Below are 24,959 nucleotides of genomic sequence, written 5' to 3' on the forward strand. Positions count from 1 at the left end.
TGTGGATGGCTGGCCATGTTATAGTGACTTAAAGGATTGGGCCCCAGCAGCAGTGTTTGTGGTATTGTTTTGAAAGTCTTAGCTCAATAAGGCAAAAATAAACAAAACAAAAAAACCCATAGACTGGGAGGAAGAATAAATACTGTAATTCATAAGAGGTAATATATATGTAGAAAATCCAAAGAATCCACAAGCTATGAGATTTATTAAGGTTATAGTATACATCCTAAATTTATCACAATCTACCCTCAAGTAATATTATACTACACTTATAGTTTAAGAACTTTGTAACAGAATACTTCCATTTTTACCTCCTGGCCTTTGTGTCGTTTGTTTTCCTTGTACATGTGTTATAAACCCTCTTTGTTGTTTGTTGCTTTAGACAGTTTTCTTTTAAATAGTTTGAAAAAAGATTTATATTTACCCATGTAGTTACCATTTTCAGTTCTCTTCATTTCTTTGTGTAGATCCAAATTTCCATCTGGTATTTTCCTGCTTTATGAATTACTTTTAACACTTTTATCCTGTAGAGCAGGTATGCTGGTAATTAATTCATTCAGCCTTTATATGTGAAAAATATTTTGCCTTCATTTTTTGAAAGGTGTTTTGACTAGGAATAGAATTCTAAGTTTATATGTATATTTTTTTCTTTTCTGTCTGGATTGCGTTGTTTCAAGAGTCTTCGTTGTTACTGTGGAATTTTATTTCTCTAGTTACTTTTACAATTTTCTCATTTTCTTAAGCAATTATAATGTGCTTTGGTATTGTTCATATTTCTCGTGCTTGAGTTTATTGAGCTATATGATGTGTGAGTTTATAATTTTCATCAAATGAAGATTTTCCACTATTCTTCAAATAGTTTTGTTTTTTTTCTTTCTCTCCCCCACAGTGAACAGTGACTTTTTGTTAGGCTGCTTGAAGTAGTCCCATAGTTCACTGGTGTTCTGTTCAAACTTTTTCCATTTTTTTCCTTTGTGTTTTTGATCTCTGTTCTTGTGCCTTAAGATTTGTTAACCTTTTCTGCAATGTCTAATATGCTAGTCATCTCACCCAATGTATTCTACATCTCAGATGTTATTGTTTTCACGTCCGAAATTTTTTAAATGTCTCTTCTTATATGCTTGATCTTTTTTGTATCTTCCCGAATATGTGGAATATGTTCCTTGAGAACATATGGAATATAGTTTTAATAAGTTTGTCAGTGTCTTTTCCTATTAGTTCTGTTAGCTATGTAATTACTGAGTCAGTTTTGATTTCTACTCATTATGGGTCATTTTTTCCCACTTCTTTGCATACTTGGTAAGTTTTGATTGGATACCAGGAACTCTGCGTTTTACCTCTTTATATACTGGATTTTTTTTTCCCTATAAATGTTATTTGGCTTTATCTGAGACACAAGTAATTTGGAAATCATTCGATCCTTTTGGGCCTTTTTTTGACCTCTGTTATGTCGTCCAGGATTAATTTTGCCCCAATACTAAGTCCAAAGCCTTCTGAGAACTCCACTAAATGTACTGTGAATTATGAGATTTTCCACTTTGCCTGGTAAACTGAACTCTTCCTGTTCCTCTGTGAGTTTTGGGTGTTGTTCTCTCTAATCCAGGGTGTTTGAACCTCAACACTATTGACATTTTGACCCACATATTCCTTTATTCTGGGGCCTTGTCCTGAACATCATAGGATGTTTAGTAGCATCTCTGGCTTCTAGTCACTTTATGCTAGTAGCATCCCTCTCCCCTAAATGTGACAACCCAAAATGTGTCAGACATTGCTCTATCATCAAGGGGGAAAATCAGTACTAGTTGAGGACCACCACTCTAATGATAGTCTTTTGTAGTTGGAATGGAAAAGAATACATTCACCAGATCAATATCTGGAGCTTGACTAATCAATTCCAGCAACAGTAAGTCTCAGACTACAGCTGTGACCATGTGACTAGGAGTAGAATTTGGTTAAGTCTCTGGCGGTCTGCAGTCATTTTTTAGGATCCATCTGCTTTCTGCAGATGATATATGCTATGTAATGGGGACCATCACCCTTGCATAATTCAAGTCTTTACTGGTGACACTAGTCTGCTCTTCTTTGCCCTTCTGGAAACAATGTTGTCTTTTATTTACTGTCTTATTCAGAGGAATGGGGCAATTTCAGAGGTTTCCACTTGTTTTTTTCCACTATGATAACTTTTATCACATAGGTCATGGACCCATTGTGGGGGTTATTCTCACTTGTAGAGGTTAATATAAATTCTAATTATAAACTCAGAGGGTGAAAAGAGACTTTGGGTGAGTCTGCAGTCTCAGTGAGCCCACTGTGACTTAGACTTTTACCTGGACTCTGTTATCTCAATTCATAAGATTTTTGCTGGAAGGTGGTTTCTTTTGCCTCACAGAACCTCGACTAGGATCGTTCTCTTAGTTCTGTTCAACTGATAGCTGGACTGATCTAAGAAGGGGTCCACTTACATGTCTGGTGCCTTGGTGCTGTTCTGTGTTCCTTTTCTCTGTCTGTGAGGCTAGCTTGGGCTTCCTCACAGCAGTGGTGCTCCCAGGTTACTTGAATCTTAGATTTCCACAGCCTCATTTCTGCTACATTCTTTTGGTCAGAACAAAAGACTGGCACACAGATTCTAGTTTTTGGTGGGGGAATGATAAGGTCCCATTGCAAAAGAACATAGGGGATAAGAAATATCATTGTAGCCATCTTGGGAAATACAGTTTATCATATCACTGCTCCATCTGCTGTCTTCCAGAATTTTATACACCTGTCTCATTTGCTATGGTTTCCTCTTTTAATCTATTCATCCTTTTAAAAAATACTTCAAAAAGCTTTTTAACTCTCAGGATTTAGCAGAGACATATGTAGTCATTGAATCCATCATGGTTACTTGGCACTTGTAATCTTTGGAATCAAAGATTATTGCTGTTTTTGACCCTACGTTGTCTTATTAACTTACTGGAAAACAAGTTGTCTTAGATTTCTTTTTATTTCTACTTTCTATGATCTGATAATTGTCATGGCCAGTTGCATATCAAAGCAGGACAGCAGTGTTTGGGAGCAGTGTGTTCTGGTATTAAGCCATTATTCCTTATAAGAGAATAAGGAGGTACATTTTATGTAGAGAGTTTAGACTTGTTTATAATCACCATGCACCAACATTCTTTATAGCATCAGTGGCAGCATCCTTTTTTGTGTCAGTAATTAGGACTGTTCTCACATTCTTCTTTTGCTATGCCACTGCTCCTAGCTGAGGTTATACTGTATCATTCTAGGGTTTTAAATACCTGGTTATCTGAATGAGGACTAGAAAAAGGTTCCCTCCTACCTCTTTCACAGAGTGAACAGGATTGTCTCATTGGACATTTTTTTTTTTTAATAGTGATAGATTATTACCACATTGAGTCCTTTTACAAAAAAAATTTTAGGATCATACTTTAAAAGGGATATTGACAAACTGGGCTATCTCCAGAGGAGGGCAGACAGGATGTTTAAAGATCTGGAACCTGCAAACCTGCAAATACTGAGGCTCTGTAATCTGGAGGAAAACAAATAACAGAGTCAGATTTAAAACATGATAACTGTTTTCAAGTACTTGGAGGTCACCGAAGAAGAAAGGTTATATCTGTTTAGAAGTGAAATAGACTTTCATATGAAACAGTGAGTTTTTAATGTCTGACATTGTTCGCATAGAAGCCATCAGCCATATTGAGGAAGGGTCGCTGTATGAGTTGAGGGAGTTCTCTACCTGTTCACATCTGATAATTCATAGATTTTTATGATTTCTATTAACAGTTCTGTCATAAATGATTGTTAGCTTAAAATGAGAATTGTGGGAGTATCATTACATTTTTTAAAGTTTATTTGGAAAATAATTAAATCTTTTCTATTCTGCAGGACCTAAATACTATTTATTCTTATCTTCATGGAATGGAAATATTATCAAACCTCAGAGAACATCAGCTTAGGTAAGTGTAATGCCGTGTTTAAGAACATGTGCTATGGAGTTATTCAGATGAGTTTGGATAGATGCAAGGGCTAAATCTTTTTGAGTTTTTTTTTTTCTTTTTCTTTTGTAGGATAAGTGTAGAATTTTCATTTCTCAACCTAGTTTTTCTTAGCTATGGGACCTTGAGCAAGTCTTAATATGTAAGCTGTAGTGTTTGACTTCCATAAAATAGGGATAATCAGATTATTTTTGTTAGTGTTTTGAGGATTCAATGAGAATGCACTTAACCCTTGAATAACTTCATGGCACTGAACCCCCATGCAGTTGAAAGTCCACTTTTAACTTTTGACTCCCCAAATATGTAACTACTAGTAGCCTATGTTACTACCTGGAAGCCTTACTGATAACATAAGCAGTCAGTTAACACATATTTTGTATGTTATATGTATTATATACTGTAGTCTTACAAAGAGAAAGCTAGAGAAAAAGATATTATTTAGAAAATCACAAGGAAGAGAAAATACATTTACTTGTTGAAAAAAATCCATGTATAGTGTTTGCTTTAGCAGCACATATACTAAAATTGGGGAAAAAAAAATCCACATATAAATGGACCTGGGAAGTTCAAATCTGTGTTGTTCAAGGGTCAGCCGTAATGATCTAAAGCAAACACAGTGTTCAGTATGTGCTAGCCAAAGAAAACAAAACTTTTCTTTTTGTAGTTCCTATTGATATTTACCATATCACATGCTTAAAATGGGCATGGTATGATGTAGTGTTGTATTAAAGTAGAAGAAGCAGGACTCTGAATTTGATTTAAGCGCCCATGGACAAGACCCATAAACTCTTTGAACCTCATTTTCCTATTCCATAAAATAAATTTTCTCTCCTACCTTTTATCATTGTGATTATATTTGTAAAAAAACACTTTCGAGTCCTGTAATGCTCTATTGTAACTTTGCATAATATTTTAATTAAAATGTGTTTTCCTTCCATGACCAGTTTATCCATCACTTTTTCTGACTGTTCTTTAAGTTTAGCTTATGGCCCAGGTTGCTAATATATAACTGTTTGGGATTTATTATATCCTGTTTTCTGTAAAACATAATTTGGATGTTAGTATATGTCAAATAAAAAGAAAACTGAAAATGAGAGCATTTAGTTATACTAAAAGTATTTTTTAAATGCAAACAAATTTATATACTTACTCAACAGTTTTTTTTTTATGCCTCTGCCAATAACTTCTTCACATGAGGATTTAGTGTGACTCAGACAAATGTGTATTCTTTATATTAAAAAAGAACATTATTTAATGTGAATTGACAAGTTTTAGAATGTACATAAGAGTACTATACTTGTTGCCACTTAATATCTGATTGTGTTTTTGAAAATGTTGTATTTAACGTATATGTTTTTAAATGCTTATAGTTTTGTGATAAATTTAGTGGTAGATCTGATTAAAACTTTTACTTTTTTAATATTTTAGATTAATGTCTGCAAGAGCACGCTATGAGAGATATAGTGGCAATCAAATTCTATTTTGGTAAGTATTTTTGTAATTAGCTTAAATTAATTGCTTTAATATTTAAATTTTGACTTCTAACATTGAAATTCATTTGATTCTGTAACATTTTCTGTAGAGCAGATTGAAACGTCTTCATAAACTGTGAAGTATAACAGATACAGAGTGCACAAAAGGTGTAGAGTGGGACAGTTTAATAAATATATACACCTGTGTAACTCCTACCCAAGTGAACAAATAGAACATATCAGCTCTCCAGAAGGCTCTAGTCAGCTCTGTTGGAAAGATAATCCAGTTCTGACTTCTGTCACCATAGATTAATTTTGCCTCTCTCTGAATGTCATATAGATAAGTCTTTTAGTCAGACATTTTTTACTTCACACATGTCTGAAATTCTTCCATGTTTTTGCATTCATTCTTTTTTACTGCTTAAAGTATATAGTTGTATGAAAATAATTCATTTATACTTTCCACTGTTTATAAATATTTAGGTTATTTTCAGATTTTTACTATCATGAATAATAAAGTTTCTTGACACATTTTGTTCATGTCTTCTTGTGCCCTAATTTACTCATTCCTTTTGGGCATATTCTTAGGAAAAGAATTATTGGAAACACACATGCTCAAATTTAGGAGATTCTAACATTAAAATCTAACATGTGCATTTATTTTGTTATCCCATTGTGATTTTATTTTCCATTTCTCTGCTTACTAGTGATGGTGAATGATTGTCATGTTCTTATAGGCTTTTTGGATAGTTTATTTGTGAAATCCCAATTCAAGGTTTTGACCATTTTTTAATTGGGTTGTATATCTTATTTCTATTGATTTGTAGAAATTCCTTTCGAATTCCGTACCCAGGTCCTTTGTTGTGTACTTCTGTTGCATATATCCTCTCAGTGTCTTTCTATTAATGGCATCTTTCGAAGAAGAGAAATTCCCAGCTTTCTCAGTTTTCTCCCTTGTGATTAGTGCTTTCCATGTCTAGTTAAGAACTAAAATCTATCACTTCCTCAAGATTATGAAGACATTTTTCTCTTTTTTCCTTCTAAAAGTTTTGGCAACAGTGACCTTTTATTATATAGATTCAACTGGTATGTACGAATGGTATTGACTCTCATGTTTCATTACCTGCACATTGCATTTATCATTATTTCTAAAGTATTTACATGATTCATATGGGTCTTAATAGCTACATTCATTCATTTGTTGATCCGACAATTCATTATCATTAAGCATCTGCTATGCATTATGCTTACCCTGGTATGGAATGGTGGGAAGACAGTATTTGTCTTACTGAGCTTATTGTGTAGTGGGGGAGAGAGAGTTAATTAAAATAGTTACACATATTTAAGTGCAAGCAAAGGAAAGTATAGCAATATAGATTATTGGAACAGAATTGAGAGCTCAGAAATAAACCTTTATGTTTATGAACAGTTCTGTTTTTTAAAAATGGCCTGTAGCTAAGATCTGTGCACAATGTGATTATAAGATGGTTGAGGATTTAAAGGAACCACCAACGAGTAGTTTATTTTTGATGAAGGTGCTAAAGCATTTCAATAGAGAAAGCATAGTTTCTTCAACAAATGGTTCTAAGTTAATTGAATTTTTACACGCAGAAAGTTAATTCAGACCCTACCATAACACCATCTATGATAATTAATGATTGATATATCACTTTATATTCATTAGAATAGCTACAGTCAAAAAGGCAGACAGTAATAGTTGTTGGTGAGGATATGATGACACCTAGAATCTTCATATATTGGTTGTGAGGATGTTAAATGGTATAGCCACTTCAGGAAACAGTTTGGTGGTTTCATTAAGAGTTAAAACTCTTACCTATATGACCCAGTAATTCCACTTTTGCATATTTACCCAAGAGAAATGAAAATAAATGTGATACAGACTGTACACAAATGCTTTTAGTAGTACTTTTTGTACTAGCCTAAAACTGGAAAAATCAAAATGTCCAATGAATAAATAAAATTCTGTATATTTGTATAGTGGATTATTATTTGGCAATAAAAAGGAATAAAGTACTTATATACTCTCCAGCAAGGACAGACCTCAAAAACATTATGCTAAGTGGAAGAAGATAGAAACACCACACATTATGTGATCCCATTCATGTGAACTGTCTGGGAAAGACAAATCTATAGAGACAGAACAGGTTATTGGTTCTGTTTGGAACAGATTATTAGGGGCAGGGATTGACTGCAAACCAAGCATAAGCAATCTCTTTGTGATGGTAGAAATGTTCTAAAACTGAATTGTGTTGTCTGCACAGTTCTTATGAAACCAGAGTATTCAAGTTCCATGAGCAAAGAGGAGGACACAACGAGAGAGGAGCCTGGAGCTGCAGGTGGAGGCAATCTTAAGAGTTTTTGGTCTTTATTTTAGGAGCATTGCCTTTGAAGGAGTAAATTCTGACAAGATTAAGTATGCCTCTCTTCTCTGGGCTAGATTATTCTTGGATTCATTTGCTTACAAAGAGAAAGGAGATAGCAGGGCCCCACCTTAAAGAGTTTCACTTTCCTTGTGTTTGCTTATCATCTGCATTGTCAAACTATGCCCTTGAGAGTGGAATTCGTTGCAAGATCTGAACAGTTTCTGATTTATAAACTGGCATGGTTCTTTTGGTGGTAGGAGAGAACTTCAGGATTTTTCCTGAATTTCAGTGGAATTTACCAAGAGCATTGTGACTGCTTTGGCCAAATGAGATACAATTGGAGGCTTGTCATGGCATTCAGTTAAAACTTTCTTCTGCCTTAATTTTGGGCAGATTTTTTCCTTATCGATCTTATTCCCTCTTGATTTTGTAAGTTATATTCAAAAGAGTAAGGAAGTGGGATTTCTAAACAAAGAAATTAAGTAGGAATTTTGCAGCCATTTGCATCTTCTCTTGATGAAGATAGGAAGGGATATAAAGAACTTGTGTTGTAGCTGCCAGCCCTTGAAAAACACACGGACCACCAGAACTCAGTGAGTTATAGGAAACACATTTTTTATTCTACCAGTTGGGTCTGCCAGGGGTACGCAGACCCCAAATTAAGCAGCCCCGAAATGTAAGAGTTATAGGGTTTTTAAGCCCAAAATCCCATTCTTCATTCTGTTTAAACACAAAGGTCTATTTTTCTTCTGTTCACACAACCTGTCAACTCACAGGTCAGGTGCGTAAGCGAGGTTACAGGAGCAGAAAGCTTGTTTAGAATGTTATGTTCCTATAATCAAAGGCCTGTGTTTCCATAGTGATAGTCAAACAGTAATTTCCAGTAAGAGTCATTTTTTCAGCCACTACACTTGAAAGCACCCACTGGAAAGTTGACAATTTTTCCTTCTCATGGTAAGGAATAGGATTGACCCAAAAAGCTTACTCTTGAGTCCTATGTGGAATGGTTTGGAGGCCTAGGTTTCTGGATGGAGAATGGTACTGTTCACTGAGGACAGAGAATAATAGAAAAGATCCAAGCTTGAAGAAAATGATAGGTCAATTTGAATAGGTTTAATTTGAGTTACCTGTTAGATATACAAGTTGACATGTTAATTAGACAGCCAGATATACAGTTTTGTAAGTATTAGAATCCTTCACATATTACAATTGAAGCCTTAGGTATGGTAAATAAAGATATTTGAGAGAAAGACAGAAAGGTTAGTTTGGATTATAAACTAGCGTGTAATAAGATTCTGGGTTTCCTTTGGAGAGTTAAGTGAACTAAAATGCTGATGGACTTAAGTCATCTGATATTCTTTTTATTTTATCCCTCAAAACAATAAAATGAGAGATTAGGTAGGCATATTTTAATGTCTTTCAGAATAAAATTTAAAAGAAATGAAATCATCGTGATCCAAATTATAGTTGAAAGTTAAGATACACCATTGATAAATCTGTGAATTCCAAATAATATTGTCTTTAATATATATAAGTTATCAGAAATAGGTTGTAGATACTATATAATATTTAAGTTAATCTTTATCAAATGTGATGATCTACACAAAAATGAAGGTGAAGTTAATAATATAATTAATAAGACAAAGCTGATAAACATATGCTAGTGAAGTCTATATTTTAAGATAATGATTAATGTTTTACAATATTAGAATATATTTTATACTTTTTATTTTGTATTGAACCCATATACATGTGAATGTGTGTTTTTATTTACTTTTTCATTTAAACAGTTCAGAAACTATTGCCAGATGTTGGTATATCCTGCTTTCTGGATCTGTGCTTATGAAAGACTCCATGGTCTTGCCTCCTTGCAGGTATGTTTACATTTGCTGCTTAGTGCATGTGGCAGGCAAAGTTAACATTATATTTATTTATTTTATCTCTTACCTTAAACTATTTTATGTAAGATGTGCATTTTCTCTCAGTAGGTGATACATTTTTTTAAATGTCTTTACTTGTTGGTATTTGGAAATACTTGGCAGGAATCAACTGATATTTCTTATTTCTAAGAGTGTAATCTTTAACTTTACACCGTGGTAGAGTATCTTATTCCTATTTGATCTTTAGTGTTATGTAAGATTTGATCGATCCTGGTTTATCTGATGCTTTTTGGATTCTTTGCTATTAATAATTGTAGAGAGGCAATGCACCTTAATAGTTAAGAAATTGATATTTAGAGAAAGGCAAACTGGGTTAGAATCCTGATTTTATCACTTAATAGTTATGTGACTTGGGACAAATTTGATTTCTTGACTGTAAAATGAGGATAATAGTACTTAAGTGCCTTTAGGAGGTTTTGGCAAGCTACTACTTAGAGCTCTCAACAGAAGTCTGTAAAAGTTGACACTGTAGAGCCAGACTGCATGAGTTCATGTTTGTGCTTTACTACTTCTTGGGCAAATTACTTAATCTCTTTCTGCCTCTTTCCCCTTTTGTAAAATGAGGACAGTAATGGAACCTATTTCATAGGCTAGTTTTGAGGAATAAATGAGTTAATACCTAATAAAGCTCTTAGAACAATGCCTGACTATTACAAGTAATTGTTAATTATCACCACCATAATTAGAGAAAAGGAAATAAGGGCGGTTGGAAAGATGGTAAGATGTATAGAGAATTTGTTCTCTCAGCAATTCTTAATATTTTGGAGCCTCAAAATATAATTTGGTGATACAAAAAGCAATTTTTAGTGACTTTTTTCCAACATGTTGAGATTTTTGGTCTTCTAAAGTAAGACTGCTAATTATAGCTAAATTAATTTAGTTGCAAAACTGTTAAATTTAAGTATTAAGGTACAGTTTAGTCGATAGATGCTATGGGGCATCTTAGTTTTGGTGCCATTTTTAACATCATGTTATATCTTGAGTACTGAAATGCATGCCTACATCATTGGCCTTTGGTTAAATGAAATCTGTGCTTCTCGACTTTAGCAGGCTAAAACATTGTTAACTGTTTTTACAAGTAAAATACTTAATAGTTCTTTTATTTATAGAATGGTGCCATATCAGTCAGTGTTGGTCTCTACTGTTGGCAGGTTAGGTACCCAGCACTATAACATTGAGCCCCCCTGCGTATCTCCCATCTGTGCCACATTCATGGGCCCATTGAAGAAACACTGGGGTGGCTGGGGAAAGAGTTTGATCAACACCCACAGAGCATATCATTTTGTTTACCTGATTATTAAAAGCTTCCCCTCAGTAGATACCTTTTGGGAATTCATATGGGTGTTCCTATGGGATGCTGATATCTTCAAAGTCTGGCCATTCTGAAAGAGGTCCTTCAAATAAATACCTCTTCCCAGAGTTCTTTGTGACCAGTCTTCTGATCCTGTTTCTTTCAAGTCCCTGACCATTCAACTAAACCAATGGTAACTGTCATGAATCCGTTTAGATCAATAATTTTGGTCCTCTTTCAGTCCAGTTCAAACCTCATTTGTAGTTCTGTTTCCTAGGAGAATTTTTCTTCATTGCCTTACTTCAGGGTCACCTCCAAGTGGTGCTGTCCACCTCGGGGTGGTACCAGCATGTTTTGCAGACTCATCTGTAAAACAGGCTCAGGTATTTTCTCCCTCAGTCAACTGGTCATCAGGAGCTCTCCAGGTGGGCATAGGCACAGATTGCGGTAGAGGAGGCAATGCAACAGGAGTTGGTATTGCAGGAGTCTGAGCCACCTCCTGCAACTTACTCTGGACCTGGGTAAATTCGGTCTCTTATATACCATATTTATTTGATAATAGGTTGCTGCTATTCATGCCATACCCTATGGCTAGGTATCCACTTCATGATGGGAAGTCAGGCTACATAGTAACCTGATGCCCCATAATTAGACATTCAGCCTTTACCATGCCCAGTAGCAAGCCAGAGTTGTTTCTCAAAAGTGGAGTACTTAATATCATTGATAAATTCTTGGAAAGTGCTACTTTAAGTGAAATGACTTATAACAAAACCAGTTTTACCATAGGCTAACAAGAGTTAAGTTCCTATGGCATAATTCTGATCCCAAAAACATCACCAAACTTCCAAATAAAGACTCAAAACACATCTAACATTAAACATCGAAGTAAATGTGAGCTATACATACATTTAGAAAGATTAATAAAAACAAGTAAGGTAGTTATTTTCCAGTTAGTCTAGTTCAGGGTCATGGGTGGCTGGAGCCTATCCTAGCAGCTCAGGGAACTCATCCTGAACAAGACATCCTTCCTTCTAAGACAGGGTATGTGTGTTGTGCACACACACACACACTCAAACTGAGACAGTGTAGGCATGCTAATTAATCTAATATACACATCTGTGGGATGTGGGAGGAAACTGGAGTACCCAGATAAAACACACACAGATATAGGAAGAGTATGCACACACCACACAGACAGTGACCTCAGCTGGGAATCTCCCCTCCCCCCCCATCAACATAATTATGAAATGACATTGAATGAAATGATGTTATTTGAGGATGTAATGTAGTTATTTTTAGAAGAAGGCATAGAAATCTACGCCGTTATTGTCATATCAGTGCTTCTGAGAAGCTTCATAGAGCACGCCTATTTGTTGTGGATACTAAAGTTATCATTGACTATGCTAGACTATAAAGCCCAGGGGTACAGTGACTTATACTGCAACCTAAACTTGCTGGCAGCCTTGAGGACACCTCTGAGATGGGTCGAAGTAGCACACTCAATATATGTTACCTTCAAAATCCCTGCCCCCCCCCCCCAAAAAAAGAATAGGTATTATGCCTCTCTTTGTTTTGATAGTGCCTAATCAACTTGTACTTCACCTTGAAGAGGATATCCTGCATGCCTCAAATTATGGAACTCCAAGAAACTTCACTGAGGGAGCAAGCCCTTGAATTTTCATGGGGTTTATTTCCTAAACTCTAGTTTGCATATATTTTAACAAACATCTAAATACACCTATTATTTTATAGTAAAATTCTATATGTAATTTAAACCAGTAACATATATTTTACAATTTACTATAAACAAAGGAGATTAGTAATAAATCAAGCCTGAAATTTAAATGTCTTTCTTTTGAAATGAAGTTAGCCTTTTTCCAGAATTTTGTTCACTTTTTAGTTGTCATAGTAAAATCTCACTGTACCTCAGGAAAGCAAGGACTTCATTACATGTGATTTTTTAAATAAAATTTAATACATGTATTTATTCAGGAAATAAGCATTGATTGTCATCTCTATATAAGATACAAGCATTAAGACAAAAAAAGAGACTGACTTAACATTGGATTGGAATGACAGCTTTGTTTAAAAAGGGCCTAAGTGTTGTGAGACATGGAAAGAAATTTTCTTGGGGAGGCAGTTTTGGACATGGATTCCACAGATAAACAGGATTAGCCAGGCAAAGAAAGGGGAAACAGGCATTTCAGTCAGAATGTCAAGCACTGAGGCATTAATTTGTTTAGAAAATGTTTATGGAGTGCTTGTTTGTGTCAGGCACTCTTAGTCATTAAGGTTGGGAAAGTCACCTTTAAATGGCATCGTCTATTTTTTAAAGACATACTTTTAAAAATAATATTTTAGACAAAGCAATAAATTGGTACTAATCAAAAGAAACAGTATAACAGGTTGTACTTTAAGAAGTATTCTCAGTTGTTTTTCCCATTTTTGACCCAAATAGAAACTGTTTTATGGTTTTAACTTTTTTATTGTGAAATATATAGGGAAAGTGCAGATAACCTAAATGTATATGTTAACGAATTACTGTAACTCAAATATTTGCCTAATCATTACCAGATCAAGAAATTAAATATTATCAGCATCTTAGAAGCAGCCTGCATGTCTTTTTAAAAATAGTTTTTTATTTTTCAATTAGAGTTGGTATATAATATTGTATCAATTTCAAGTGTACAACATTAGACATTTATATAATTTATGAAGTGATCACTCCAATAAATTGAATACCCTTCTGATACCATACATTATTGTTACAATATAATGAACTACATTCCTTATGCTATATTTTATATCCCCATGACTATTTTATAACTACCGATTTCTACTTCTTAATCCCTTCCCCTTTTTCACTGAACCTCCAATCCCCCTCCTATCTGGTAACCATCAAAATGTTCTCTGTATCTATGAGTTTGTTTCTGTTTTGTTCATTTTATTCTTTAGATTCCAGATATAAGTGAAATCATATGGCATTTGTCTTTCTCTGTCTCACTCAGCACAGTACCCTCTAAGTCATTCATTCATGTTGTTGCAGATGGCAAGATTTCATTCTTTTTTATGGCTGAATAATATTTTATTATGTATATGTAACACCTCTTCTTTATCCATTCATCCATTGATGGACACTCAGGTTGCTTCCATAATGTGTCTATTGTAAATAATGCCACAGCAAACATATGAATTCCCATGTCCCTTTGAAATAGTGATTTGGATTTCTTTGGATAAATACCCAGAAGTGGGATAACTGGGTCCTTCTTTGTCTCTTGCTTTAAAGCCTTTTTTGTCTGGTAGAAGTATTGCTAACCCAGCTTTTTTTGTTGTTTGTTTCCGTTTTCATGAAATACCATTTTTCACTCTTTACTCTCAGTCTGTGTGTTTTTCAATCTGAAGTGAGTCTCTTGTAGGAACCACGTGTAAGGCTCTTCTTGTTTTCTTATCCATTTAGCTACCCTGTCTTTGGACTCGAGCATTTAATCCATTTACATCTAAAGTAATTATTAATAGGTATGTAGTTATTTCCATTTTTTATTCATATTTTTGTTCTTTTTTTCTTAAATCCCTCTTAATATTTCTGTAATATTTCTTATAATACTGGCTTGGTGGTGATAACCTTTAGCTTTTTCTTGTCTGGGAAACTATCCTTCCATTCTAAATGATAGCTTTGCTGGGTATGGTAAAGCTATACCCAGCAAAGCTATCATTTAGAATTGAAGGATTGGTTTTAGGTCTTTGCTTTTTATCATTTTGAATATTTTGTGCCAGTCCCTTCTGGACTGCAAAATTTCTGTTGAGAAATCAGCTGACAATTTTATAGGAGCTCCCTTGTAGGTAACTGATTGCTTTTCTCTTGCTGCTTTTAAGATTCTCTTTGTAGCCTTTGGCAGTTTAATTATGATGTGTCTTGATGTGGCCTTCTTTGATTCATCTTATTTGGGACTCTGCTTCTTGGGCTTGTATGTCTCTTTCACCAGGTTAGGGAAGTTTTCTGTCATTATTTCTTGAGTTTTTCAATTCCTTACTCTTCTCTTCTCCCCCGGTGCCCTTATGGTATGAATATTGTTGCACTTGATGTCGTCCTAGAGGTTCCTTAAACTATGCTCAAATTTTTGGATTCTTTTTTTTTGTTGCTGTTCTGATTAGATGTTTTCTGCTGCCTTATCTTCTAAATCACTGACTGGATCTTCTGATTCATCTAATCTGTTGTTTCCTCCTTAGGTATTCTTCATTTCAGTTACTGTATTCATTTCTGACTGATTCTTTATGTTTTGTCTTCATTTTTATGTTTTCTCTCTCTTTGTTAAAGCTCTGAATTTTTCTACTCTTCCCTTAAATTCATTGAGCATCCTTATCACCAGTGTCTTGAACTCTCCATCTGTTAAATTGTTTCCATTTTGTCCTTTTTCTGGAGCTTTGTTCTGTCTTTTCACTTGGGACATGCTTTTTTTGTCTCCCCATTTTGACTGCCTCCCTGCATTCGTTTCTAGGTATGAAGTAGGGCGGCTATGTCTCCTTAGTCTGCATGTCTTTTCTCAAATCAACTCTCCTACTTCCTCTTAAAGATCACCGTTTTCCTAAAATTTAATCAGTCTTGAATATCTGTAGAGTTTTAGCCTGAAGATATGTACACGTAAACATTGTAGTCTGGTTTTGTTTACTTTTAAACTTAATATAAATTTAATCATACAGTAGTCTTTTGCGTATAGCTTCTTTGGCCCAATGTATTTATGAGATTCATTCATGTTGTTGCATGTCATTATAGTTAATTTATTCTCATTAATATTTTATTGTTTGTATAGTTTAGAGTTATTATAAGTAGTTATGAACATTCTTGTACATTCAATCCACATGTACATACATTTCTGTACAGTTTACCTAGCATAGAATTGTTGGCTCATAAGATATGCTTATATTCAGCTTTAATCGTTCATTTGCAAGTTGTAGTCCAAAGTAGATGTACCAATTTACACACCCACCAGCAGTGAATGAGAATTCCTGTTGTTTCACATCCTCGCCAATATGTAGTATTGTCAGTCTTTTCATTTTTAATTTTTTGATGGCTTAATTTCAGTTATTCTGTTGAGAATATATATCTCATTATAGTTTTGATTAGCATATTATTGGTGGCTGGTGAGTGAGTACATTTGAATAACTTCTTTTGTAAAGTGCTTCTTACAGTCTTTTCTCCATTTTTCTAATGCATTGTCTTTTGTTATTGGAATATTGAAATTCTTCATATATATCCTAATTTCTTGCTTGGTTATGTTTGTTGCAAATATTTTTTCCTCACTTTGTGCCTTATATTATTCATTCTCATGAACACAGGTTCTTAACTATAATGTAGAACAATTCAATCTTTTCCATTTTGCCATCTTCGCTTAAGAAACATTTCTGTACCTGAGACCCTGAGGGTATTTTCATGTATTACTTTCTAGAACTTGTTTTCCCTTCACATTTAGATCTATAGTCTACTTAGAACTAATTTGGAGTATGATATAATGTTGCATGGTTCTTCATTTTGATTCCTATGTGCCCTTTTCCGACTTGCATTCAATGCCACCATTTTCGTAAGTCAAATATCCATGTATTTGTGTGCCTGTTTCTTGGTTCCTAATCTGTTCTATTTGATTTTGTCTATCCCTGTTTGAATGCCACACTGTTGTAATTACTATAGCTTTGTAATATAGGAGAGGAAAAATTTCTTTTTATTTTTCTAGGTTCTTTGTCTTTTCTAATCATCAAATTAACATAAGACGGATTAACAGGAGAAAACAAATTAAATTACATATGTTCAGGGGCCCCACAAAGGCATTGCAACCCAAGGACAAATTGAGCAGTTAAAGCTTTTATGCTGTCCTCAGCTAAGGAGTGGGATAGGGTCTGGGACTTAAAAGGAGAGATGAATAATTCACAGGATGAATTATTAGGTGTTTGTTCTGCCATACAGAGGTCATTGAGATAAATAGTTCTAGTAATAACACTTTTTCTGGGCCAAGCACCCAGTCTAAATTCTTTTAGGTAATTAAGGGAGAAGTTAAAGTTTTTCATGAGTCTGCTTGGTCTTGACAGCCTTCACCTGAAAATAATCCACATGATAAAGTGGCATATTTTGGGGAGGCTCGTTTTAACGCCTTCAATAATGTATCTTGAAGTTTAATAGAGAAACTGTGAGAAATTGCTAAACTTTCCCCCTGTGGTTGTACTATTTTAGATGCCCAGTAGCAGTGTATAAGAGTTCTCTATGTAGCTACGAACATGTGTTGGTGTCAGTCTGTGTAGCTATTCGAGTCACTACGAAGTGGTTTTAATTTTTATTTTCCTGCTGTATAATGATAATAAGCACTTTTTCTTGTGCTCATTGGTCATTGCTTCTTTTATATTCTTTTGTGAAGTGTCTAAGTTTTGTTTTTTGCCTGTTTCAAAGTTGAGTTGTCTTCATTATTACTTTGTAGGAATCTTTAATACATTTATGATGCAAGCTGACAGGTATTACATACATTTTATCTCATTGTTCGGCTTGCATTTTCATTTTCTTAATTCTTTCAATAACTTTATTAAGGTATAATTGATGTAAACTAAATTATACATGTGTGAAGTGTACAATCCAATAAGTTTGGCATATGTATATACCCGTAAAATCACCACCATGATAAAAATAATGAACATAAACATTACCCCCTCCCAAAATGTCCTTGTGCGCCTCTGTAAACTGTTCTTTTCATCCTTCCTTGTTCCCCTCACTTGGTCCCCAGGAATCATCGATTTTTTTTTCTTTTTGTTACTAGATTAGATTACATTTTCTAGAATTTTCCATAAAGGAAAGCATACAATACCCTTTTTTTAATCTGACTGCTCAGTAAATTATTTTGCAGTTTATTTATGTTGTTATGTATCAGCATTTTATTCCTTTTTATTGCAGCTTCTCTTGTATGGATATTACCACTATTTGTTTAGCATTCAACTACTGAAGGACATTTGGGTTGCTTTCTGCTTTCCACTATTTTGAACTTGTGTTCCTATGAACATTGTCTACAAGTCTTTATACTGACATTTGCTTTCATTTCTCTGGAGTAAATGGAATGGCTATATTATAAGTCTTTTGGTAGCCACATACTTTCATTTAATTTGGATATATATGTAAGTGTTGCTAGGTTATGTAGCACATTTTAAGAAAGTGCCACATTCTTTTCCAGAGTTATATGCCGTTTCAAATTCTCACTAGCAGTGTCTGAGTTTCAGTTGTTCTACATCATATCCTTACCAACATTTGGTAAGGTCAGTCTTTTTAAGTGGCATGTACTAGTAATAGTTATGTGGTGATATCTGACTGTGGTTTAAATTTGCATTTCCCTAAAGACTAGTGATGGTAAACTTCTTTTCATGTGTCTATCAGTTGTATATCTTTTATGTAGTATCTCTGAATTTTTTGTCCATTTAGGGGGAGAGGGATAATTGTTTATTTATTTATTTATTTTTTGATTTTCAAAAGTTCTTTATGTATGCTGTATACAGTCTGTTAACAGATGTGCAACTTGCAAATGTTTCCTCCCAGTCTGTGGATTGTGTTTTTCATCTATTAATTGTTATTTGAAGAGCTGAAGAACTTAATTTTGAAGTTTGGTTTATCAGTTTTTTTTCTTTGATGGACTGGGATTTTGTTTATGTATGTAAGAAATCTTTTATTAACCCAAGGTCACACAGAAAATTTTTTCTGTAATTCCTTCTGGGAGTTTTATAGTTTCAAGACATAAGAATGTTCAAACCTGTAGAAAATTTCTATAAGGGTTTATTAGAATTTATTTGAGCCAGAGGACACAGCTGGAAGCAAGTCTCAACAGACTGAAAAATGCTTCCAAGATTGACAGTTGGAGTTTCTTTTATACATTTGGAATTAAAGAGGGAACTAAAGATGGCCCAAACTGAGAGAAAACAAAGCTGGAAAATCTCTTGTGATTGGCTTTCAGGATAGTTAAGATTTGTAGTCCCAAGAGGGTGGTTATGCTTCTGAGGAGTGGGGAAAAAGGCCTTTCAAAGGTGTGTTAACTTAAATGCAAAAACAATGAACAGAGCTTGCTTAGGGCAAATACCTTTTTATAGGCCTGAGGCATGACTCCCACCAAGAATTACCCAGGTAGGAATTTATGATCAGATCAACCTGTAAGGTTGCTTTTGGTCAGATTTATTACAGAGCCCCTTTTTTGTTTGTCCACAATAGTTTTAGATTTTACTCTGATCTGTTTAGGTCTGTGATCTACTTTGAGCTAGTTTTTTTCACATGGTATGTTTGATATATGGACCTAATTTCATCTTTTTACCTATGTCTATTCAGTTGTTCTAGCACTTGTTGACAGAATTTTCCTTTCTCTGAATTACCTTTGCATCTTTGTTGACATTTAATTTTTTAAAATATATGTACAATATATTTGTGGGCCTATTTTCCAATTTTTACTTCTTTTCATTGATTTATTTTTCTGTCTGGTGCCAATACCACATTATTGCAATGACTGTAGCTTTATAATAAATTGCAAAATAAGATGTGGGTCCTCCAACTTTGCCAAAGTATTTTGGTTATCATAGGTTCTTTGCAGTGAATTCTTGAATCAGTTTGTTAAATAAAAACAAAACAAAACAAGATTTTGATTGGAAATGCAATGAATCTGTAGACCAATTTGGGAAGTAGTGAAATCTTTCTTAGTAGTTCACTCTTTTGAACCATGAACGAGGTGCATCACTCTTTTAATTTTGATCTTTTATTTCTCTTAACAGTGTTTTGTAGTTTCCAGTGTTGAGCTGTTGCATATATTGATCTTATATCTTGCAGCCTTTACTAAATTATTAGTTATAATGGATGTTTTATCAGTTCTTTAGTGTTTATAGATTCCCTCACTGCCGACAGTTCTGGGTCTATTTTTATTGATTGGTTTTCTTTTGGTTATGGAGTATATTTGCCTGTTTCTTTGCGTGCCTCCTTTTTTTTTACTGAATGTTGGACATTGTGAATTTTATCTTGCTGGGTTCCAGCTTTTGTTGTACTTTAGGGTAGTAGTGGATTTTCTTCTGATGTGCCGTTTAGCTAAATTGGAATCCATTTGATCACATAGAGTCTTATGTTTTATATTTGCGCAAGTCCAGCACTTCTTTAGGACTAATTTATCACATTACTAACGAAATACATTTCTGAGGACTCTGCCCAGTGCTCCATCTGTTATGTCGTCTTTGCAGTCTGGCTTTTAATTGGTTCATTCTCATAATAGTCATAGTACTCAAGGCAACCTTCCTAAAGATCACCAGAGTATGTGCGTGTGCTCACACGTGCACTGTCATGCACATTTTTTCCCCACCATAGTTTTGTTCACAGCAGCATCACGCATGCGAGGAGTGTGCACTGTGCCACTTCAGGACAGCTCCAACATCTCTAGGGGATTGGTATTTTTCTGCTCCTATACCCTTAGGGAACCACGTCCATTCATGCACATTCTTGTTCTCTCTGTCTCATTTCCTATCTCTCTGCTGCTCCCTCCTTTCCTGTTCTGTGCCCTGTAAATTTTAATGATCTTCTCCCATCACCTATACCCCCAAACAATCTCTTCAATTTAATGAGATTGCCAGGTTCTGTTAGGCTTTTCCTGTGCATCGTGGCCTAGAGATTGCCAGTAGGTAGTAAAATGGGTTATTAGTTTTTTAAGTCCCTCTCTTAGGAATCACAGTTCTGTCATGCCTGTTACCCAATGTCTTGAAACTGTTATTTTATATATTTTGTCTGATTTTCTCGTTTTTCCAGGTTGAGGAGTAAATCTAGTACCTTTATTCCATTTTGTATGAAAGCAAATTTGTAATTGTTTTTAATTGTTTTATAGATTAGATGATATAAGAGTTTGGGAAAACAAAAAACAGTCTGCTTAAGAAAAACAAAAGTAATATTTTTATTATATTCAAAAGTAATTTCATTTTGGATTTTGATTAGAATTTTGTTATAAACTATATTTGTACATAACCATATAGTTTGTGGAGAAATAACATTTGTGTAACTTTGCACTTTGTTAAAGTACATGCTATGTCACTTCTTTCATTCAAGTCCTATTTCTAGTCCATTAGTAAAATTGTATAGTCTTTTTTACAAATGATTTCTGTATTTAAGTTTATATTTTTGTTTGTTTTTTTGCACTATTAGTGATTTTTTTAAAATTTGGTTATTTTTAGAATAAAATTTATTAATTATTGTATAATTGACCACAGTACTTAATTTTCATTTATGTAATGTTATACCTTGCTTTTATAATTTCTTTTAAGTGCACTCTACATATTCAGTATGTTAACCTTTTGTCTCCTATGATTAGCAAGTACATTTTTAAAACTTAGGTTTATCTTTTAAAATGAAAAACATCAGTCTTTCCCTTTCCTTTTTGATTTACTTAGAAATTTCTCCCAGATGAAGAATATAAAAATACAATTTCTTTTTAGTACTCTTCCAGTTTTAATTTTTCCAAAAAGGTAGCCAGTAGCTCCAATGCTATTTTTTTAAAGAATCACTTCTATACCTTACATTTCTTTATATATTCAAATGTGAATATAAAGTTGTTTATGTCAGTTTTCTGATAGTGCTCCCAAAATACTATAATAATTTACTTTTAAAAGTATTCCATAATTGTAGGTTTATATTAGATGTGTTTTTACCTTAATTTACCATATGAGACTAGTTAAAGGCAGAAATTTTTAAGTAATTTTCACATAGCACTGTGTTGATCCATATCTGGATAAGTGGACAGTTTTGTTTTGTTTTAAAGAGACTCTTAAGTGATAGGATCAGAATTTCTTGGTTAACATCTAGGTGTTCTTGGTTGTTCGTTTTTTTCCTATATTGATAAATTCTATTTATAACCTTTGCTAAAGAAATTATTTTTCTGTTTTTATAGTTTTGGTAAGCAGTTTGGAGGAAAAAGAGGATGTGATTGTCTTGTGTTAGAGCCTTCAGAAATGATTGTGGTAAGAACTTTAAAGAATGCTGAATTGTTTTGATATGCTTCAATTTCAACTTTAAATGTAGTAGGCTTTTAAATATTCAAGGAGGTTCCATTACTATGAGTTTTTAAATATTTTATTAAGTAGTATTAGAACCATCTACCAAGTTTGATACATTTTCATCTACTTAAATTTTTTGATCCTTGAGAGAATTTGAAACGTGATGTAATTATATATTACATGTTCTAAATTTGATAATTTCCTTTACCACTTCTACCAAAAAATTTAAGGGCTTTAAGAAGGGGCCCTGATTTTTCAAGTGTGTTCTCTTTTCTCTTTAATGTATTTAATAATCTTTGAACATCCATATTCTGTGCTCTTGACTTGAGGAAAAGAGAAAAAACACAATTGTATCCAAATAAGAAATGGTTTAGATCTTAGAATGTACTTAAAGAATAATTTACTTTTTCCTAAGAAAGGTAGGATATAACTTTAAGAAATCCTACTTTTTTTTTTTTTTTTTAGCATTAGAAGAATCTAGAACACAACTCCCATTTACCTTGTTCTGAGATGACCTTACTAGAAAATAGCTTATACTGAATGGACTCATTGTCCTACTAGTATCTCATGTAGATGATCATCTGACTTTATTTAAACTATTAAGTGAGGTTGAATTCTTAATGAAGCATTTTAATGTCAGGGCTTAAAACTAAACCACTTTTCCATTTTATGGTGCTGTAATCAGATTGATATCTTCAAATAGTTTTTCTCTTCCCCAAACTGGATCATCTACATTATCATTAACTCTGTGTCCTATATTTTTAAAAAACAACTGAATTTTAAATTAAAAGGCAAAGAGTATATCTAATTCAGCAGAGTTGCCTGTACAGTAAGTATTCAGTGAATTATGCTTGAATTCAAGTTTATTCAAGGCTTGGACTGTCTATTGTTTTATGTCTATTTAAGGATTGGTATGGCTTATCTATTAAGGCCTTGGAACTATCCCTTTTAAACAAATATACTGAGGAACATGGGAAGAAAATTACCTCAGGCAATACTGATTTTCTCATTTGTCAGTCGGTGTATTTTGTATTTCTCATAGTTTGTGAAAAAAGAGTAGCGGTTTTACTGTAGTGATCACATATAGCTTTTGTTTTATTTTATTGTGGCATAATACACTTAACATAAAATTTACCATCTTAGCCATTTTTAAGTGTATAGTTCAGTATATTTGATTACTAAATTACTTTTTAAATTAAAGGGAAATCTTATGCTTTCCCTGTTCCAAACCTGGAGTTAGCCTTTTCTCTAAGGCAAACTGCTTGCTTTTAGTAAAGAATACTATTTAGAAACTGAGATTTGGCTGCTTGTTTTTTTCATTGCTGCAAGTGCCTCATTGCTATTAGGGCCTGTCAGTGGACAGAGTTGAAAAATATGTCTGAGTGTATGTATACACACACAAACACATATATATATACATATCTGTATATCTGTGTTTAAAACCCAGAGTTTATCCTGGTTTTCCCTCTTTGATTATTTATACCACCTTTCTCTAACAATGGGAAACTTGGTTTCCGTTATTAATATATTTACTTACACATAAAGTAGTTTAAGAATTGTTTACCCATAACATCGTAGAATGCAATATTAGCTAGAGTATTAACATACACATATACATATAGTTTAAGTGTACATTGAGTTTACAAATGCATATCCCGTATAACCTACCTCCTTATCAAAATATAAAATATTCCCATTCCTTACCCTGTAAAATAAGGAACTATCTGAGAATTGGAGGGACAAGGCAAAAGAGAGAGGAAACTTCAGATTGAAGAAATTTATGTTGGCCAATCTGGGACAATTTGGGAATCCAAATAAGAAATTATAGTAATTAGTGTACCCCCATGTATAAGAATTTGTAAGTCCTACTGATAGGAGGAGAGAAAGGGAAAGGAAGAGGGAAAAGGAAAGTGTTTTCTGATAGCTGAATGCCAACTAATAAATATGGAAGGACTGGTTAAGCTAGAAAACTATTAATGAATGGTAAAACTTGTGGCTATTGTTTAATGAGAAACAGAACACTTAGAGTCTCAGAGTTATCTCTCTGAAAAATATCTCTATTTTTCCCTTTATGAAGGGATACAGTCCTGTCAGATATGCATGCCTGAATCTAATCCTTAGTTCCTATCAGACAAAACAAAGACATTCTAGAAATTGACTAGCCCGTACTCTTAAAATATTCTATTGTCAGAAAATACACAGATTAAAGGAGAAAAAAGATGTAGCTAAATGCAATGCTTAATCTTAGTATTGGAGGGAGAGGAAGGCATAGCTATAAATGATGTTGACACAGTTGATGAAATTTGATTATGGACTGAATATTAGATACTGAATTTTCTGATTTTGATAACTACTGTGATTATGTAATACCTAGTCTTTGTTCTCAGGAAATACATGTGAACATATTTGGAGTCAAAGAGCATTCTATTCAGTTTATACTCAAATGTTTCAAAAAATATGCATGTGTATACATAAAATTTTTTAAATTACCAAAAAAATGACAGCAAGTCATTTGCATATTTGTATATATATTTATGGTCAGTAATATTTAAATTCAAAAATTGCATTTTATTGATGATCAGCATAGTTTAAAATGCTTTATGAGTTATAGGATAAAATAACCCAAAATGATAAAGATTATTTCTGAGATTTCTGAAGGATTTTATTGTCATTTGATCATATTGATGAATCTTGATTTTTTTTTTTAGTTTTTGTTTTTTAATTTTTATAGTTATTCACTGTTATTTTGTCTTTTGAAACACAAAAATGTACTGAACATTTTGTACCAGTACAAATCTTTGATATATCTGTGTTTTTTTGCATGAAATTATTTAGAATTCATA

General features: G+C 33.6%; 1 protein-coding gene across 14 annotated transcripts in view; it reads left to right on the top strand.

The window, feature by feature from the left end:
• RAPGEF6 (Rap guanine nucleotide exchange factor 6) overlaps nucleotides 1–24,959 on the top strand; it is a 173,546-nt gene that overhangs the window by 15,718 nt on the left and 132,869 nt on the right. For 13 of the 14 annotated variants that reach the window (XM_016118353.2, XM_016118354.2, XM_036225023.1 and 10 more), the window contains 4 exons: nucleotides 3,892–3,962; nucleotides 5,430–5,486; nucleotides 9,648–9,731; nucleotides 22,011–22,080. In XM_016118353.2, coding sequence (XP_015973839.1) covers nucleotides 3,925–3,962; nucleotides 5,430–5,486; nucleotides 9,648–9,731; nucleotides 22,011–22,080 — 249 coding nt within the window. In that variant the 5' untranslated portion in view covers nucleotides 3,892–3,924. Of the gene's footprint in view, nucleotides 1–3,891; nucleotides 3,963–5,429; nucleotides 5,487–9,647; nucleotides 9,732–22,010; nucleotides 22,081–24,959 lie in introns of those variants that run through there. The other variant, XM_016118355.2, reaches the window with a different exon arrangement.

The sequence above is a fragment of the Rousettus aegyptiacus genome, unplaced genomic scaffold (genome assembly GCF_014176215.1).
Source record: "Rousettus aegyptiacus isolate mRouAeg1 unplaced genomic scaffold, mRouAeg1.p scaffold_m13_p_7, whole genome shotgun sequence".
NCBI classification, from domain to species: Eukaryota; Metazoa; Chordata; class Mammalia; order Chiroptera; family Pteropodidae; genus Rousettus; species Rousettus aegyptiacus.